Source organism: Aspergillus karnatakaensis (assembly GCF_047715665.1).
Source record: "Aspergillus karnatakaensis strain CBS 102800 unplaced genomic scaffold BJY04scaffold_7, whole genome shotgun sequence".
Lineage (NCBI taxonomy): Eukaryota > Fungi > Ascomycota > Eurotiomycetes > Eurotiales > Aspergillaceae > Aspergillus > Aspergillus karnatakaensis.
The window spans coordinates 326,372-345,619 of record NW_027395719.1 but is presented as its reverse complement, the minus strand read 5'-3'; the positions used below and the strand labels follow the sequence as shown (position 1 = coordinate 345,619).

The following is a 19,248-nucleotide window of genomic DNA, read 5'->3' as shown; positions in this document are numbered from 1 at the left end:
GATTATGTATGTGCGGGCATCATATGTCAGTCAGTGAGTCAGTCAGTTAGCCACCCCGTTCTGTTAACTCCGGAGCCAACCCAAAACATGAGCATAGGAACAAATGTAATAATAAACCCAGAACATGAAAACAAAGATGGATCAGCGCTGAAGACAGGGGAATCATGTATCAGAAACAGAAATAGGAGGTTTGATTATGGTTTGCTGATCTCGGACGTTGACCTTACCGAGCTATGGCTCGGTTTGAAGGTATCTCGACCCGTTCAGGGTAAGATATCGAGCGTCGACGCCAAAGCCGCCGAAGGGCATGTTGTCAGGCTGCGCTAGACACCTATGGTGTAGGTGAAGGTTTCGCGGGCTGGGCTGTGCATGCGTGATTTGCTCTCAGCAGATACCAAGGATCGCTTCGAGGATGCCGCGAAGCACAGACTGCGTAGAGGATAGTTGAGCATAACCTATCCACGCGAGTCATTCAGCTGATAATCTGCCGAGCACCTTCTTTTCCAAGGACACCGGGCTCCTGCGGCTTCGGACTCCTGTCACGGCCCTTCTTGCGACTCAAGAAAGCAAGCATGCCACTGTTGCTAGGCTTGCCCTTGTTAGCAGCATCGAACCCGTCAACAGGGATCGTAGAGCTTTGGTCCGCAAGCTCGCTCCAGCTTCCAGCCTCTTCAAGAACCATTTGCACACCTCCACCCTTGCTAGTCTTGCGTGCCGTGGGTCGGGGTCGCATTGCGGGTGGCGGAACGAAAGGTCGGTGGAAGTTCGAGGAAGGGGACGGCAACGACGGCTGTGAGGTAGGATTTCCTGTTTGGCTAGTCGTGCTCTCTAAGGTCTCGCCGATGGATGACTGAGTGTCGGGAATAGGCAAACGAGACGGCGAGCCTCCTTCGGAGCGGACAGGAGAGCCTCGCGCTGAATCAGGCTGGGAAAATTGTCTTGAGTGAATCGAGGCCGCCCCAGTCGGGAGGCACTCCTCGGGGTTCGTTGAGGATGCAATAGCTTCAGCTGCATTTCCCCGGTAGTTCACTATCGTGTAGTCAAATGGCTCAAACATTGTTTCGATCAGTCGGTGGAGCTCATCTTCACGGATTTCCTTGGCTGTCGCATCTTCCCGCAATTCCGCTCTTGGCTTCTGCCTACGAGCTCTAGCTTCAAGTGGAGCTTCTTCAAGAAGCAGTTCCTCCAGATCATACGTTGCGTCAAAGTTCGTCTTATCGCTAGACGGGCGGAACACTGGAGGGATCTCCTTGCGCTCCAAGGCGGCGAAGTCGATGTCAGCAAAGAATGGATGCGAGGTGTAGCTTTCAAAGCTGACGGCGCCAATTCGCCTGCTCCTGTCTTTTTCCATCAATGCTGACATGGCCCGCAGGCAAGGGATAGAAACCGCGGGGTTCGTGACGTAGTATTTTGGCTGCGCTTTCTTGATGTTTTCGCTGAGGGTATCTTGAGACCGGCCCTCAAAAGGTCGCTGTACTTTATTAGCTTGATTGAGCAATGAATCAAGCGCACTTCTCACCTTGTTGTAAATGCATTCGTAGAAAGTCACTCCTAATGACCACCAATCCACTTCAAAATAGTATCCTCCACCTTCGTACACTTCTGGGGCCAAATACGCTAGTGTGCCTGATTTGCTCGTGAGAGGTTTGCCGGGTCGAAAGTCGGATGCGACGTTCTGGGAAAGAGTCAGCAGAGTCCGCTGTCAGTAGCTGAATGAGACTTACAAAGTCCGCCAAATGGACATGTCCTTCTGAGTCTAGCAGAACATTGTCTGGTTTGACATCACGATGAATGATACCCTGCGAATGGATGTATCTCAAAGCGCAACCAAGCTCTGCAAGCCAAAACCGGACTGCGTCCTCTGTAAAGCATTTTCGCGAGATATGGAAACGTAAATCACCACCATTCATTAAATCCACCACGATGTATCTTGTAGAAGTCAGCAATGTCGGATTGAAGCTCGACGGGAGGAACGTACATGTACTCTATATCCTGGAAACTGTATCGCAAGTTGCAAAGGAAAGGATGATTGAGGTGTTCAAGCATTCGTCGTTCGCGGATGATATTTCGTACACTTTCGGAGCGGACCACTAGAGCAGAAGCAAGCTTGATTAGCAATTGCACACGCTATAGGAGAACCGATGCAAGCATACCTTCTTCCTTGCGGATATACTTTAACGCAAAGGTCAAGCCTGTGTCCTTTTTCTCAACAATTCGAACTTTGCCGAAGGCGCCCTTTCCGACAACGCGAAGCAGTCGGAAATGATTCAGGTTCACTAATCCCACCGTCAGCCATGCGCCCAGTATATAAGCCATCCAAACAAGGCGACCCGCGCCCATTGCGGAATACCAAAGCTTGAACCGGTTTGAAGGGAGGGGGGGTAGTACACACCCTCATTGTCGGAGGTGACCTGTCTCCCTTGGGAATTCCCCATCTAGAAAAGCCGTGTAACAACAGAGCGTGGAGTCGTGTTTTGCGTTACCTGCGACAGCATTCCATTCGAAGTCTGGTCGTGTTGCCGAGGCGGGCACTCCGTTATCGAGGAAGAGGGACGGACGGGAAGTAGAGAAGGGAGGACAGAGAGGCGGAAGGACGAAGGAAGAGGAGGAAATTTATAAGGAAAATTATTGAGGATCTCACGGCATGCAGACCTAGACCCGGACAAGTCAAAAGTTAGCTCAGAGGTCTCATCTTGACAAAGAAAGAAGCTGTCTAAGTTTCGGGGACAGCCCTCTGCAGGGAGAGCCGGAGCAGAGCAAGCAGGTAAAACGTGGCGACGGCAGGTCTGGGGTGGTTCATCACGTACCGGAATAAATCTCAATGGGAGTGAGGGGGGGATTAGCGGTGGTAAGGGAGTGATTGGGGGAAGAAAAGAGGTCGAGATAGTCGTGGTAAAAAGGAGAGGGAATCGATCGTGGACTGCAGATGAAGTTGGGAATGGAGATGGGAGGCGGCCGCTAGTCTGAGGTGTGGATAGATAGAGAGTCAAGACAACTCTGCACCAGCAAGACAAGAACAGCCACGATAAGACCTTCAAGGCTTCAGCAGATTTACTATACCGGAGAACAAAGACTACACAGGGGGTAGCTTGATGATTCTTCTTCTTTACGAAAGGGATAACTACGAAAAGAGTCTTTCATCTGGAGCAAGCAAGGCCTTCAGCTCGTGGCCGCCACGTTTTTCATTCATTTTGTTCGCAGGCTGAGAGAGCTGCAGATCGCGTTTCATCTTCTGCGACCATCGCAATCAATCATCTTACGTTTCTGATCGATCACCTCGCTCAGTCTTCTAGAGCTGGATCTGTCCCATCAATAAACTCTACGCAAAAGCCTGAACTCCAGTTCAAACCTGCCAGAATTTCAGTGGCGCATGTTTTCTTTTTCCCCCTCACTTTCATTACGTGTGCAGCCTCCTTCTCTGAGACTTCTAGAACGACTTTCTGACCCTCTCCAACTTCCAAGTCAGGGGCTTGGTGAAGCTATCGTCACCGCCCCATCGGACCCTGCAAACCGGACTAACTAGGTACATCTCTACCACAGCCTGTCACAGAACAACTCATATAAGTCTAAAATAGAATACGAACAAAACTATCACCCTGAAAATGCATCATATCATGTTGTAACTCCAACACTTGAGTCCGGCGCCAGAAGTCAAACCCCAATTCTATTTCCATCCGTTCGTTCATTCCGTTGTCTCAGTATCCAAACGCCATGTCTACCATCGTCTCCCATAGACAGAATGTTCAGTTGAACCCGCCCGCTTCTCCTGTTTGCCCTTGCGATCGCGAGAGCCATCTGACCCTGTCTCTGAGCGTGTCTGACTAGACGACTCATAGTTGGAATTAAGGAGGCTGCCCTTTTGAGGCGAGAAATCGAGCCGGTTCTGGTTGTCTCCAGTGTATCGTAGTTCCGCATCCTTACCGAACAACGCCATCATATCGTTCATCGTAAGTTTCGCGGCGGCCGTCTTACCCTCAATGGTGACATTGGCCAATTCCCGCTTACGATTTTGGAGGTCAAGGATTCGCTCTTCAACTGTATCTTTGATGATCATCTTGTAAATCTTGACATCGACCGTCTGGTTGAGTCGATGTACACGATCAATAGCCTGTTCTTCCACAAACTAGAGAAAACAAGGGTTAGCCTGTTGTCGGTCAGTCGCACCAGGAGGAGTAAGCTTACGGGGTTCCAGAATGGCTCCAAAATGACCACGCGACTCGCTGCAGTCAAATTCAGCCCCAGCGCCCCGGCTCGCAAACTGCACAGTAGCACGCGGGTCGCTCGGTTGTTCCGAAGCTTTTCTAGGCTCGCTTCTCGGAGGTCATTGCGCATGCTTCCGTCGTATCGTGCATATCCGATGCCAGCGCGTTTCAGAAAAGGTTCAACCTTGTCAAGCATTGACGTGAACACAGAGAACACGATAAACTTATAATCTGGCGCCTCGCGTTGAAGAATCTTCATAAGATGACGGATTTTGCTCGAGGGGAGCACTTGGTTCTCGTCGTCTCCAGGGTTCAAGTAGATATCGTCCTCGGAATCATCATCGACTGGGGACTTCTGGCGGACCACCCGCTGACTAGGAGATTCGGGTTCATCGTCGGTTTCAGAATCTTCTGTACCAATCCAGTCGCCACCTCCTTCTGCATCTTCATCGTCAGATCCTCCAGCTTTGCCAAGAGACAGTCCTGTGCGTTGGTCCTCAGGAACTAGCCAGTCTCCGTCCTCTTCCTCCTCGTCATCGCTATCCAGCACAACCCTCTTATTCTTGCGGACACGCTCCATGCGATTCTGCGAGCGGCGGACCGACGGCGATGCAGTAAGATCAATGATATTCTTGTAAGCCTTCTTCTTGGCCCCATCTGTGGCAAAAGGCGTATTGAAGTCTTTCTCACAGTCACTACATCTGCTACCACCGCCTGACGATTCAGCCTGGCTCAGATCCATCTGACAGATATCACATTTCTTCGAGACGACGCTGAGGGCGCCAAAAAGATCCGCCACATCATCCAGCTCGTTTTTCTTCCCAGCAGACGCCTGACTATTGGACGCACCAGTCTGCAGGAGGATATCTTTATCTTTGGCCAGATCGCTCTTGACCAGATCGGGATGGTTACAGGACTGCCGAAGGCGCAAAAGCAAGACGAGCGCACCAGCGTAATCCATCTTGGAATCGCCCATCATCTTCTCAAGGCTGTTTTCTGTACGCTGCTCAAGACGCTCATAGAAATTCCTTTCACCTGGCATGAACTCTGCTGCCACCTTGATCACCTCACGCTTGACGATATGGAAGCCTGGGTCTTTTTTCTCGCCCTTTTTACCATCACCGGGTTTAGAGTTTGCGTTCTGTTTCAGGACGTCTTTCGTTCGACGCTTCATGAACGCCTTGAGAACCACCTGGAGTCGCTCAATTGCAAGGCCGCCACGCCCATTCGCCAGCGGTCTTGTAATCTGGTCTTTCCAGTTGGCAAGGTCGTTGTATGGCTTAATCCGTAAGAATCTGATCAAACTTTGCAACTCATCCAGATTGTTCTGCATGGGCGTGCCTGACAGGCACCAACGGTACTCAGCATCCAGAGCATAAGCTGCTTGAGTGGCCTTAGCATTACGATTCTTGATGGTATGTGCTTCGTCAAGAATAATGCGGTACCAGTAGACGGAGAAAACACCGGCCTTTTTGTCGTTCTTAGCAGCAGCATTGTGTTCAGAGGTCAAGGTTCCGTAGGTAGTAATCACAACATCATAATCGTCCAAATCCCCGGTTGATTTGGCTCTAGCGTTGCCATGGTATACAAGAACTCTAAGCTTCCCAGCGGGTTCAACCTTGGTCCTGATCTCGGATTCCCACTGTTTGATCAGTGCAAGGGGCGCAACAACCAAGGTAGATTTGCTCAGTCCGGGTGGTAGTTTTCGTGATTCAACGCCTTCTTCGTCGCTGTCTTCGGATTCTTGGTCGTAATCGAACATGTTCGGTCGTCGTCTCGTTCCATCTTTGGGCTTGTGGTTCGTCAACAACAGGGCAATGGCCTGGACTGTCTTTCCAAGTCCCATATCGTCTGCTAAGATTCCTCCCTTCGGAAGTACACCCTTCACTTCTTTCTCGCCTTTTCGTGATCCGATCTCCTTCTCGCACATCCATTTTAGTCCTTGCCTCTGGTGGGGGAGGAGGGTGACATTCAATCCCTCCACAACGCCATCATCATCTTCGTCCTCGGATTCTTCGGACTCCGCGTCGGATTCACTGGCGTCTTCTTTGTCATTGCCGTCTTGAGCTTCAGTTTCCTCGGTGTCATCTTTTACAGCTGCCTTTACCTCATGTGTATCATCGTCATCATCGGTTCCAGGGGTCTCATTGACGCTGACTCCCTGTAGCTGAGCGGCCAAATCGTCCATATCTAAGCTTTCGACCTTCTTCTCCGTCTCCTGGCTGTCGGTTTTCTTCTTCGACTTATCTTTCTTGTTCTTCTTCCTCTTGCCTTTCGATTTAGGTTGCTTTTCATCTTCGTCCTCAAATGCCCCCTCTAATAGCGCCTTGATGTTCTCATTGGCCTTTGCAGTGTCAACCCATTCACTAGCCCCCGCGACCCCAAAGGTGCTCCGAGAGGTAGAGAATCCGCCTCCAGACGGAGTCGTCAGATCGACGAAATTCTGCAGGTTCTTGGCCGCATTTGTCTGTTTTATCGGGGAAGGCTTTGAAGCATAGAACGTCTTCGGTGCTCGAGGGGTGTTGAACGTGAGGTTCTCGGGGCGGCGGATCTCAATGACATCGTTGTCGACAGGACGGGACATACGGTTATTGTTGTACGCAGAGGGTCGAACGGGCTTGAAGGGGTCGAACGGCTCGCTTCGTTTGGGAGTCGACATAACGTGGGGAGGAATATTGGGTCGGTTTCCGTTGTGATGGAAAGGATTGGGTATCGGACGTCGTATTTCTGGCCGGTGCTGCTGCTGTTGAGGTGTTGATGCAACGTGGGGGGGGGCATTTTGCTGGGTTGCATCGTGCTTAAATGGATTGGGTATCGGGCGTCGTATCTCTGGTCGTTGCTGGTGCTGGTGATTCTGTTGCTGCTGCTGCTGCTGCTGCTGCGACCTATGGTGTTCTGGCCTTGGGCGATTCTGCTTGGGGATGTTGAAGGGGTTGCTGGTGCTACGATTCTGGGGGTGGGTTGGTCGGAGGGGTGATGGTTTTCCGAACTCTGGCTGATTCGGTAGAGGGCGGTTTGTCTGCTCTCTCGGTTTCCCCGGGGTAATGGGATCGGTGGGAGCGGTGCTCTCTCGTGCCATTTTGCTTGATCTCGGCAAATTTCTTTATCGGATGGGTTGTTGATCGCTATGATTCTGTCGTTGTCGTTGTCGGGAGTCGGCTTAAGGTCGTTGCGGGGATATCATAGCAGTAAACAAACTCCAAATCTGGTCGGGCATAAGCTACTGTAGTACCTGATCTAGTCGTCCAAGATCGTAGCCAGTGCAAGGGATCGTGTCGAGGTCAACAAAGACTCTCTGGGGTTTGTGGGTGGAAACTTGAGCCGCCGCCACTTTTTTCTTATCAGTTCGTTTGTTTTGGATTCTGCCCCAGCAACCGAAAAGCGGAGAGCCGCCACCATGAAATATGTCATTTCTATTTCTGGCATCCTATCTCGAACCTCTTCATAACGAGTCTCTATCTATATCAAATGAATCAAGATCGATATTCTACGGCTAGCTGTCACCTCAGACAAACCATAGCCCCTACTATGGTGTTCTTACCTGGCTGCGTAGCTCGGAGTATATTTTATAGAGGATATCAAAAGCTTGAGAAGAAGTTTGCTATAGTGAGGTGTACTTCAAAGAGACATTTACTAGGTTGATACAGCCAGCCAACTCTAGAATTTAGCACAAAGAAAACTTGGTCATCTGTGAGGTATAGATACATTAAAGATTATAGATAGAAGCATCTAGACGAGACCGCACTCGTCGAGAAGTAATTAAGCACAAAACATCATCTCCACCATGACCCATGCCGGTAGCCAACACTGCCGCTTCATTACCGATGCAGCAGATCAAGGATCACCAGCGGGAGCATTTACTTCTCGAGGGGGCTGCAGCCGACAGCGAGTGTACCGCCCTGTTCGTTGTCAGTTAAAAAAAACATCTCCAATCAAGATATACGACTCACCAAGAGGTTGACCTCAGTGCAGCACTGGGGCTCGGAAGTGCAAGAGTCGTCGTAGGCGTGGCCTGTTGAGGTTAATGAGATGCGGCGACGTATTGCCACTCAGGCACATATGGGGAACGTACAGAGAAGACCAATGGAACCAACGATCTCAGCGGCGTCAATGCCCAGGCCAAGAAGGATGGGGTCGACGGTGGAGTCGAGAGGGGTGGTGAGGGTACCGCAGCACAGAAGGGGAGCAATGCAGTTGCTGGTGTCCTGCCTCTTCTGCGCGTTGGAGGCGTTAATCTTCTCAGCAGCCTCGTAGACCTGAGCAGTGAGCTCCTGGGTAAGAGCGTCGTTGGTAGCAGGGAGGGCAGAGGCAATAGCAGAGCCGGCAACGGCGAGGACAGAGAGAGCGGTGCTGAACTTCATCTTGATAGATTGGAGATATTAGAACTCGAAGAGTGTTTGTGAAAGAGAGTGTTTAGCAGATGGAGACTTGTGTCCTTGAGAGTGAGAGTGAGAGTGAGAGTGAGAGTGAGAGTGAGAGTGAGAGTGATGCTGTTGAGATTGTAGGGTTTCTGGGGGGATTCAAGGGCTCTATATATGCTCTGCCAGATGGTTATGACGAAGACCTCGGAGGCAGCCCTTCATGAGGGCTTATCTGATCACCATGGTTTCCTTCCTGAACAATCAGAGGTGAGTGACGATGTCCAGGAACAATACTCCGGACCTCGGGTACCTCGAAGTGGTCTGGTATTGCCTTCGAGACAATAATTCAGGTCGAGTACCAGCCCGAATGATGCCCGGAATAGTGCACAGATTCCAAATCCAGAGATGGATCTGCGGCCCATCTCCACGTAGATAAGGCAAATAACACAGTTCCTTGGAACCAAGGCAGAAGAGTAGGTCGCCTTCGCCACCAGTGGTTCCGAGAACTCGTCGAGAAATTCAATAATCTCTGGTTTCCTAGAAAAAGTCCAGTGGACTAGACCTTGGCGAAGGGGCGATCATATGCTGCAGGAACAGCCTCAAAGAGTAACAATGAGGGTGGAGCACTACTATACCATAGTAGGCCGTCGATCGATCACTGGTAGTTCATCGTTTGACATGGATCGATTGGCTATGAGTTGGTAGATAATTTCCTAAGCGAGTCCAAGAAGCAGCCTCGGCTGACCGAGAGGGCCAAAGGAACGAAGCAGGGTAGCCCGCCCAAGCCGTCCCTGATAGAGGTAGCGCGGGAGAACAAGTCGGTTGTCGTCACAAAAACCGATAGTTCGGGGTAATGGACTTCGGCCTGCAGCTCCAACCTCCATCCCACCTGTAAATTGCAAGAGCCTTATCAGTGGGACCTCTCCAGAAAGACGGACTTGTTTGGTAGCGAATCAGATCGACACAAAAGCTGGAGATCTACCACTGTCAGCGCTGGCTAATGCAGTAACCGACTCAGACCATCACGACCTCGATCAGATTCGTTCTCCGGAGTAATCATCATAGTGGTGATCGTAAAAGACCAATCTATTGGGATTGGTGCCGAAGGAATGAAACTAGGCGCTAGTGCCGGTCTCCACCACTGAAATCCAAGCATTGACCGTGCGGCAAATGCGGAGGAGATCCAGAAAAAGGGGAAAGATAGAGATAAACTCAGGTTTTGAGAAATAGAAACTGATAAGCCGCGATCTCAAAGCCTCAACCGGCAATGGCTGACCGATGATCGGGCTGACAGCTCACGAAACATTTTTTGCTAACCGCGATTGATCGCCGTCAAGTACGCCAGAGATACGCACCGGTATCTAACCGGAGGACTACGGAGAGCGCTTCTCGAGGATGAAGCAGGTCTGGATGTCTTTGTTATCCAGATCGAGTATGAGGAGATCCTTCGCGTCCTCTGAAAGTCTAGAGCACAATGAAGCTCTTGTTCATAACAGTTCATTGCGGTTGACTTTCGGGTCCCCAGCATCCGGCCAACTCCTTGAGACCTATAGAGAGTCAATTCCTCGAAAGCCCTTGAAGTTGAGGGGTCTGGGAGAATTTAGGTAAATGACTCTATTGATATGAGAGTATACTATCCGCATTCAAGGCGAAAACAGATCAAGAACAGTCTTGACCACAGGATGGATGGTTGATCGGACGTCAATTTTGAGCTGTTAACGAAATACAATATGGGGGTTGCACCATCTGGCATCTGCCAACTTCCAGGATCCAGGTCGACGCGAGAGAGAAAGAGTAGTGGCGGTGCAAATTGAATATGGCGGTGCGCCAAGCCCATGCGCCACACCACCACTCGCGACACAAAAAATCGGCTTTCTGGATTCTCTCAATATCCCGCCGCCTGGAAGCTCACCGTCTCCAAATTTTTTTAGCCTACCTCGGTTTGTGAGGGGCTTATTCGGAACACTCAGGTCGTTTTTAAAAAAGACTCCTGCCATACTTAACTGGAAATTCAACCATCATGGCTCCCATTTCCATCGCCGATATTGTGGCGGCTCTCCCCGCAGAGGACACTTGGGGCCCTGCCACCTCCGCCGACAACATGCTCGAGGGCGTCCCATATGCCCCGTTCTCCAAGGGAGACAAGCTTGGACGCATGGCCGACTGGACTGCTGATTCCAAGGGCGGCGATCGTGGTGGTCGTCAGCAGTACAACCGCAACTACAGAGGTACGTTCTTCAGGGTCTGAAACATATTCTATATGTCAGGCTAACGGCTACTTCAAAACAGATCAGCAAGTGTATGGTGCTGGCTCCGGAAGTTTGTTCGCCGTCCAGGTCGCTGAAGATGAATCCTCTTTCTCCGTTGTCGACAACACTCGCACATCCGCTAAGCGCACATTCGGTCGTGGTGGTGGCACTGTCTTCCGTGGTCGTGGTCAGCGTGGTGGTCCTGGGCAGAGGGGTGGCCGTGCTGGCTTCCAGCGTGTTGGTGCTGGTCGCGGTGGTCAGGGTGGTGACCGGTATTACGACAACCGTGGCGGTCGCGGCAACCGCGGACGCCGCTTCGGGTGGAAGGACTATGACAAGCCGCAGAGGACCCGCGAGCCATCGGTCAACATCCGGCCGGATTGGTCTATGCTGGAGGAGGTTGACTTCAACCGTCTATCTAAGCTGAATCTACAGGCTCCCGAGGGCGAGGACCTCGAAAACTACGGCTTCCTATACTACTATGACCGTTCCTACGACAAGGCTCCCGTCAAGAACGCCGAGCGCCGGCTGCAATCCCTCGAACGCGCTGCGTACAATGTCACCACCTCGCAGGATCCTGTTATCCAGGAGTTGGCCGAGAAGAACGAGGCCACCGTCTTCGCTACCTCTGATATCCTCTCCATGCTTATGTGCGCTCCTCGCAGTGTATACTCTTGGGATATCGTCATCGTCCACCAGGGTAACAAGATTTTCTTCGACAAGCGTGAGGGCGCGTCGCTGGATCTTGTGACGGTCAATGAGAATGCTGCCGATGCCCCCATGGAGGTTGCCGAGTCCTCTGGCAAGCAGGACGCCATCAACACCCCCAGCGCTCTCGCTCTGGAAGCCACATTTATCAACCACAACTTCGCTCTGCAGACTGTCGTTGAGTCTGAAACTTCCAAGGTTGAGTTCAGCCACCCCAACCCCTTCTACAATGCCGACGAAGAGACCGAGCCTTTGGCTTCAAAGGGCTACAAGTACCGCCGTTTCGACCTGTCTCTGGAGAGCGACGAGGAGCCTCTTAACTTGGTTGTCCGAACTGAGGTTGACGCTCTTGTGAAGAACCCTGTCAACGGCGAGGATCAGCAATTGATTGTCAAGGCTCTCAACGAGTTCGACAGCAAGGCTCAGGGCTCAGGTGGATCGCTCGACTGGCGCAGCAAGCTCTACTCCCAGCGTGGTGCCGTCGTTGCGACCGAGATGAAGAACAACAGCTGCAAGCTTGCCCGCTGGACCACACAGGCCATTCTCGCCAAGGCCGATGGCATGAAGCTTGGTTTCGTCTCTCGTGCCAACCCTCGTTCCGCTGCTGGCCACGTCGTGCTCGGTGTCGCTGGATACAAGCCTCGTGAGTTCGCTGCTCAGATGAACCTGAACCTCGGAAACGGATGGGGTATCGTGCGCACAATTGTCGACCGTATCCGCGCTCTGGATGCGGAGGAGGACGCGGACAAGGTTATCAAGTATATCTTGGTCAAGGATCCCAACCGCCCCGTTCTCCGCCTCTACAGCGTTCCTGCCCATGCCTTTGAGGATGATGATGAGGCTGCTGTTGAGGAGGAGCCGGAGGCTAAGGCCGATGAGGAGGAGGAAGCATGAAGTAACGACCGCGTTCTTGCGAAAGCTATGAGATATCATGTTTTTGATGCTTATCCTGTGCATATTTAAAAGTACTAGATCACGAATTCCACTACGACATTTGGATCACTAATTATCAATATTGTTTGACTTGCTTCTATCACTCGTAGTTGTGACAGATTTCGAACAAGATTACAACCGCTCCTCCACAATAAGTAACCCCGCTAACTCTCCAACGTTTCAACACCTCACTTCGGCTCCCATCTTCCCTGCTTCCCATGCTAGCAACGGTTGTCCCTAAACCACTAAAGATGTCGGTTACAAAGCCTACGCCGAATCATCCCGAGTCCAATTGCTTGACTTGCCCATTTGTTCCTCGCAAGAGATTGAGCAAGACCTCCGGAGGATGTGATACACAGAGCACGAAACAGCAGGATGGGGCTTTCAAATATACCATGGTGTAAGGACCGGAATAAGATGGTGCTTCGATTGTGAGGTCGTGGTTGCACGGTTTCTAACTGCCAGTGACTGACTCCAGTTCGTGGTCTCTAGGCATACTTCCATTCGTCTCGCATCTATTACCGAATCCTGCCTAACGAGGACGAAATGATGGATCTTACTTGGCATGTTTATGATACACCATGAGAGCTGGACTATGGCTGCCAAGGAGAGGTTGGAGCTCGATGTATCTCAACATCCAGAAGGCCTCGGCACTCTACGGAGCATCAGAACCTCACAAGAGCCAGAATCAGACATGTCTCCTCTTAGTCCTCTGTGCGGATGATTCCTGTCTGGAGAATCTTCGGGGTTCACCTTTTGACTAAATGCCCCACATATCGGGCGATTGACCAAGGCAAATATCCAGTTCAGGCTGTTTATGACTCTATCCGGGCTATCCGGCGTTTCACGGCAGCTATGTAGGCGCAAATTTCGCTGCCTACTGTGGAGGTCCATCAAGCACAAACCTCTGAAGGGTCTAGGAGCTAGCCCTGAGCCAAGGGCCCAGGAATCTCAAAGACAAGATCAAACAGCCATGGGGCCATTCTGCGACACAATCGGCCGCACGATAATCGATCTGGCCCTGTGCTCTTGGCCTCGTTCCGGCAGTTGATATATCAACATTGATCATGAGGCATAATTTTGTTTTCAGCCAAGCATTGCACCTTTATCTCGTTAATTGACAACAACAACAACAGCCGACAATTAAAACTACCGAGCTCGGTCTTTGGACCATGTTCGGTGGTCTCTCCGTACTTTGCCAATTTTTTGGAGAACCTGAGGGGCACAGGCACATCGGGGGCTCCATGGCCCATGCTCCAATATCCCAAATCCCGAGCCCTCTTTGAAACAGCTAAGACTTTCTTGGAAGGGATCGATCGATGCCAAGCTCCACTGCTGGTTCAGCCTTGGAATCGTCTCAACGTTCATCTCCAAGCACACCTATTGCAGGAATGAAGGAGTTTCAGAACCAGGAATTTGGAGCACCACGAGGACATGGCATGTCAAATTGAGAAATGATCTTCATCGTCATCCAGTGCGTATAGATCCGGCTTCTGTCAATTCGGATCTGTACCGAGGTCCGGCAAAATCAAACAGTCATGGATGTTGTTTCGAGAACCCATCACACCAATTATGTTTAACCTTTAGGTTCTCGGACGAGCTATCCTCTCTAGATTGCTCTCCGGGGTAGTCCTGTGAGCGAGGGGGTTCTTTGGGCCCAATTCTAAAATATGAGAAGACGCTAACATTGTCACCGAGTCATAACAACAAAGTGCGGAAGCAAAGGTATATAAGCCCTGGCCATGTTCAGCAGAAGGGAAGCATCAGCGCAGCAAGCCTGACTTCAGTTCTCTACTACTGCCGTTCCTCGTACATTCTCTACCAGTCACTCTCTAAACTTTTGTCCACCATGCACTTCAAACTCCTGTCACTCGCTGCCCTTGCTGGCCTTTCTTTCGGCAGCCCTATGGCCCTCGAGGAGCGCCAGCGTATGTCTACCGACTATATTACACTCAAAGGGATACTGACCGAGCCAGTCTTCAGCAGCGGCAATGATCTCCGCACCGGCGAGTGCAAGCCCGTTACTTTTATCTTCGCCCGTGCCTCCACCGAGCCCGGCCTCCTAGGTATCTCGACCGGTCCCGCCGTGTGCAATGATCTTAAGGGCTCCCTCTCCCTGGGAGGCGTGGCCTGTCAAGGTGTCGGACCCAAATACACCGCCGGGCTGGCTGAGAATGCTCTGCCCCAGGGAACATCCAGCGCCGCCATCAATGAGGCCAAGGAGCTTTTCGAGCTCGCTGCCTCCAAATGCCCTGACACCCAAATCGTGGCTGGTGGCTACAGGTACCTAGCCTTGTCTCGTGTTCTTACTGAACTACCAATCTAACTGTTCGCGTCCAGTCAAGGAACAGCAGTCATGCACGGCGCGATCCCCGACCTTTCCGACGAGATTAAGGACAAGATCAAGGGCGTGGTCCTCTTCGGTGACACCCGCAACAAGCAGGATAACGGGCAGATCCGCAACTTCCCGAAGGACAAGATCAAGATCTACTGTGCGGTCGGTGATCTTGTCTGCGATGGCACTCTGATCGTTACTGCTGCGCACTTCACCTATGTCGCAAACACTGGTGATGCTTCTAGGTTCCTTGAGGGGAAGCTCGGTAATTGAGTGCGCTGGTTGGATCTAAGTTGGACTAGCTGAGATGCTAGTCTTCGAGGACAATATGCATGGATATGCTGGTCATATTTGAGCATTATTGAGAAACTGGTATGAGATATATAAACGGAAATGTTTCAAACGAGGTAGAAGCAGAATTCTTTTCAATAATATAACTCTTTGTGCACAATGCACGGCAGACTGCGAGAGTCATTTGGCCAGTCATGTTGCGATCTCCAATTGCACGGATACAAGCCCCCGTAAGAACTAGGCTAACAAGCCATAGGGGAATTCATTTCATATTCAATTTTTCGTCCAGCCAGCCGGTCATGCCTCGCCTTGCTAAATAATAATGTTCTGAATGCAATCCTACATATTTAAAGTCTCAGGGTCACATAGTAGTGTGTAGTGGCAGCAGTATACCTAGAGGCTAGCCTTGGCTGCATCGCACGCCCACCATGGATCCATCTCAATCTAAATCTCAACGGCTATCCGCACCTTCTACCAATCTACTCCACTCTCCTCTCGAGTCTTCCCTCATTTTTACCTCACTACCATCCACCTTTATTAACCTATGTGCGCATAAGCAAGAAATACACAACCTCAGCCGCCTACTACATCTGCAGAGACATAAAGATCTAAACCTCAATGGATCTAGAACCAACAACCACGACCGTCCCAATACTCTCATCATCATCACCCCCTCAAATCCAACCATCAGACACCACCCAATCCACCACCAAGACCACAACCCAAGAAACAGAAAACGCAGACACAGAAGACCCTTCCAACGACCCAGAAATAACCCATGACAACAGGAACAACTCCAAACCCTCCAAACCCCGCCCCATAACCTCCTGCGCGCCATGTCGGATTCGCAAGGTCAAGGTTCGTAACTTCCCAGTCCCTCGTTACCAGTCCCTACAGGGCTCGGGCTTCCAATCATCCTTCCTTCCTCTTCCGGGAGTCATTCCAATCACTTTCCCCCCTCCCCTCCTCCTAAGCATAAAAGATTCCAAACTAACAAAACTAGTGCAACCGCGCCTCCCCCTGCACATCGTGCATCGCGCGCGATACACCAAACGAATGCACCTACGCCACAACAGCAGCAGAGCGCTCAGCGATCGCGCAGGCGGAACTGATTTCTGAACTACGGGCGACAAGGAATAGACTGCAGGCTCAAGCACCGAGGACATCGAATACTTCGAACTCTAGACCTGGAACTGGGTTTAGTGCGACGGCTGAGGAGGCCGAGGAGGAAGAACTGGCTGCGCTGGAGGCTGTGTATGCGGTTTTGAGGGCTGGGTCGTGGGATCTTGTGAGGGAGGTTGTGGGGAGGGTTAGGGGGGGTGAGAAGGTTGGGAGGGTGCTGGGGGGTGTTGGGATTTGAGTACGGAAACTACGGAGGAGGGGGATTCAGAAGAGACATGAGGAGGATTGAGGTTGATGTGAGCACATGGGTATTGGTTGGTTTGGATTGGTATTCTGAAATGGGTTGAAGGTAAATTCGAGAACATATGAAGTAGGTGTATGTGATGCTGGAGATGAACAAGAGGGAATATATAGAACAACAATGAAACAGACAGCGACTGAAGGGTAAGACAAGCAAATGGACTTGCCGATGATGAAATCAAGAAGAAGAAAAAATGCTCGCGGAGCTTCTATATGTACATTTCTTGCAGGTATTAGTAACGAAGGGGAATAGAACGGTAAGGGGCATCAGGAAGACTGAAAAACAAAAGGTCGGATCAGGTCATGAATACAGCATCTCGTCGGCAGGCTGCGATAACCCGCCCTCAACTTTCGACCCTAGGACGCTACTGAAGCAATCCATGAGTTCGAAGTCTTCCACTACCGCTCCAAAACCGTAACAGCGGACTTTGTTCTCAAGAGTGTCCATGATCAGTTTCACGTCGTCGCGCGTTAATCTGGTATACACCTCGTGTGATTTCAAGGCCTGAAGTGCCATGATCGGAGTGACTTGCCCTTCCGTCACTAGCTGCCGGCTGAGGTTGAGTAATGTACTTAGATTGGCATGGGGCAAATCGTAGGTCTTGTGTGGGTAGACTTGTTCGCTTGATGTGTTGGCGATGTAACTCGGGGGTGGACAAGTGGCCATTAAGGCGTGCCCAGAAAACGGCATGTCCTCGTCATCAGCTTCCTTAATGGACCGTCGACAAAGGTAATCTGTGTGTTCTCGACAAGGTGATTCCAGCCTGGAATATGTTAGCACCGCAGAGTACAATGATGTGACAAACATACGCCAAGATAAAGTCAATCTGAAGCTGGGGTTGAGTTTCAAATATTCCTCCGTTCTGTAAAGGGGGGCGGCGATCGATTGCAGCGAGGGCGTCACACGGCATTTCCAGTTGTCCATGCCCATGGCTGTGTGGGCTCACATCAGGCGCCGCTGAGAAATCGACCTTTTCCACTCCATTGAATCTCGGGCTCATGCCTGATGATATCGTAGTCGGTGGTGTGCTATAGGTATGGCCGCTAAACGACCCCACGCCTGCCGTCTGCGAGCCAACGCTTCCGCCTGTGGCGGGGCTGGATTGGAATACCGGTATATGGCGCTCAGACTTGCGACGTTCTATTTCGGCTTCAAGGTTGATGTTGTGAGACGCTAGAATTTCCTTCAAGATATTGTTCTCCTCCGTAACTGAATTGACCATCTCTCGGTGTTGGTGGACAGCAAGGTTCGCGGCCGAGATTTCTTGCGTGTAAGCTTCTCGCAACCGCGCCACTTCAACCTCCAAAGCTTTTATATACTGCTCCTTCCGCTCACGGTGAGTCCTACACAGTTGAGTAAGTTCCAGCTTGGTAAGAGACAGCCGTATCCTACCTCTGAGCCTGGCGATTCAACTCCTGTCGTCTTGTAAGAGCGGGTTTGCTGTCTGGCTTCGGTCCTCTTCGCTTTGGGGGTTGTCCATCTGCGTTGAATTAGCAGCCGCTCCATACTCTACAGGCCGGGACGGACCTCTTGTTGTCTTCTTTTGATTTCCACTGAAGAACTTGAAAAAGTCGGTACTTATCGAGCCTCTCATGTTGGGTGGTGGTGTTTGGGCAGCTGTGAGATAGGTTAGTAAATGGACTTCAGAGCGAACGGCTAAAGCGAGATAGAGATGAACGCATTCCAACCATGCAAGGGGCCGCATCCACACAGCCAGTCAACCCAGGGTGCAAAGGAAGCCCCCAGCATAGTGCAAGCGTCAGATCTTTCCCCTCATTCCCGTAACATTCCCTAGAGCGGGACGCCTAAAATATAACTCATGACAGATAGTGCATTTGCTTACCAGGTGAGGCACTATGCTGTAAACTCTGGCGGTTCATTGCGTCCATTGTGTCCAAGTCAATGGGCACAGGCCCACTGCTGACTGAAGTCATGATTTAGGTGTTGTAGATGGCGGGGTGAATAGACAGAGTTAAATGCGACCGGCGAATGGCGACCGGTGGCGGCGAGACTCGAAGCGTGGCCGCCCACAATAGGTTGGGAGTTGAAGTAGTAACCGGAGAGAAATAACCTTCAGGGTGACGTGACGCTCTACATATCAAAAACCCAAGTCAGCCTCAAAACAGAAGAACTTGAAACATGTGGGTATTCTTTGCCCAAGGGCCTAGACGTTGGAGTTATTGCTATACGCACCCGCAGAGGCCGGAACACGGGTCTTTTTGCCTCTAACGGCCACGACCGCAGGGACAAAGAAAGCCAAAGAGCGCCACCGATATAGTTGAGCGATGGTGGTGGATGGCCCGGGCGCGAGAGTGTCAGGTTGGTTGGCGCAAGAGGGGTTAATAAGTGAGCAGGCTGAAAAGGCGAGAATCGAGAATCGAGAATCGAGACGGATAAGAATCGCTGACGCGAAGAGCTAAGATTCGGTTGGCAGACGAGCCCACGTTATATCGATCGTAGAGTCAGCCAAGCAAGCGGGCCCAAAGTCCAGTCGAGAAGTCTAGTCCCAGTCACAAAAGGATGCGCGACAGAAGACTGATTTATTGGTTTCTGCGGCGTTCTTCAGGACCCAGTTGGCCGGCTTCGATACAATCTCGATGGGATGGCTTAGCTAGCGACGATTCTGACGAATGAGCCCAGGCGAACCGTCGATTGGAGCAAGAGGCTTGGATAGATTGGACCCTCCCGCCGTCCACTAGCCGGTAGCGTGAGGGGAAGAGACGAAAAAAGAAGGAGAGGAAAAGTA

At 51.2% G+C, this 19,248-nt stretch overlaps 7 protein-coding genes across 7 annotated transcripts; 3 read left to right on the top strand and 4 right to left on the bottom strand.

The window, feature by feature from the left end:
- Positions 1-399: 399 nt before the first annotated feature.
- On the bottom strand, positions 400-2,539 carry BJY04DRAFT_145274 (serine/threonine-protein kinase). Its single transcript, XM_073708767.1, has 6 exons — positions 2,393-2,539; positions 2,154-2,276; positions 1,979-2,090; positions 1,725-1,929; positions 1,520-1,675; positions 400-1,471 (listed from the first exon to the last, which is right to left on the bottom strand). Exons 1-6 carry the CDS (start codon positions 2,433-2,435, stop codon positions 473-475), a joined length of 1,638 nt encoding a protein of 545 aa, XP_073575076.1. The 5' UTR covers positions 2,436-2,539; the 3' UTR covers positions 400-472.
- A 1,176-nt stretch (positions 2,540-3,715) lies between these two features.
- Positions 3,716-7,281, bottom strand: BJY04DRAFT_231817 (putative SNF2 family helicase/ATPase; the record flags this gene model as incomplete). Its single annotated transcript, XM_073719630.1, has 2 exons — positions 3,716-4,108; positions 4,183-7,281. The coding sequence occupies 2 exons, from the start codon at positions 7,279-7,281 to the stop codon at positions 3,716-3,718; spliced, it is 3,492 nt and encodes a 1,163-aa protein (XP_073575075.1).
- A 778-nt stretch (positions 7,282-8,059) lies between these two features.
- On the bottom strand, positions 8,060-8,563 carry BJY04DRAFT_214594 (hydrophobin family protein; the record flags this gene model as incomplete). Its single annotated transcript, XM_073715263.1, has 3 exons — positions 8,060-8,101; positions 8,153-8,214; positions 8,275-8,563. The coding sequence occupies 3 exons, from the start codon at positions 8,561-8,563 to the stop codon at positions 8,060-8,062; spliced, it is 393 nt and encodes a 130-aa protein (XP_073575074.1).
- Positions 8,564-10,466: 1,903 nt separating this feature from the next.
- BJY04DRAFT_145257 (eukaryotic translation initiation factor 3 subunit D) lies at positions 10,467-12,520 on the top strand. Its single transcript, XM_073708766.1, has 2 exons — positions 10,467-10,791; positions 10,853-12,520. The coding sequence occupies exons 1-2, from the start codon at positions 10,584-10,586 to the stop codon at positions 12,412-12,414; spliced, it is 1,770 nt and encodes a 589-aa protein (XP_073575073.1). The 5' UTR covers positions 10,467-10,583; the 3' UTR covers positions 12,415-12,520.
- A 1,782-nt stretch (positions 12,521-14,302) lies between these two features.
- Positions 14,303-15,191, top strand: BJY04DRAFT_231813 (cutinase family protein; the record flags this gene model as incomplete). The annotated part of the gene is made up of 3 exons (XM_073719629.1): positions 14,303-14,381; positions 14,430-14,736; positions 14,794-15,191. 3 exons carry the CDS (start codon positions 14,303-14,305, stop codon positions 15,059-15,061), a joined length of 654 nt encoding a protein of 217 aa, XP_073575072.1. The 3' UTR covers positions 15,062-15,191.
- Positions 15,192-15,697: 506 nt separating this feature from the next.
- Positions 15,698-16,439, top strand: BJY04DRAFT_214591 (Zn(II)2Cys6 transcription factor domain-containing protein; the record flags this gene model as incomplete). Its single annotated transcript, XM_073715262.1, has 2 exons — positions 15,698-15,937; positions 16,083-16,439. The coding sequence occupies 2 exons, from the start codon at positions 15,698-15,700 to the stop codon at positions 16,437-16,439; spliced, it is 597 nt and encodes a 198-aa protein (XP_073575071.1).
- Positions 16,440-16,802: 363 nt separating this feature from the next.
- Positions 16,803-18,436, bottom strand: flbB (the record flags this gene model as incomplete). The annotated part of the gene is made up of 5 exons (XM_073715261.1): positions 16,803-17,265; positions 17,312-17,845; positions 17,895-17,982; positions 18,030-18,119; positions 18,346-18,436. 5 exons carry the CDS (start codon positions 18,434-18,436, stop codon positions 16,803-16,805), a joined length of 1,266 nt encoding a protein of 421 aa, XP_073575070.1.
- Positions 18,437-19,248: the final 812 nt, after the last annotated feature.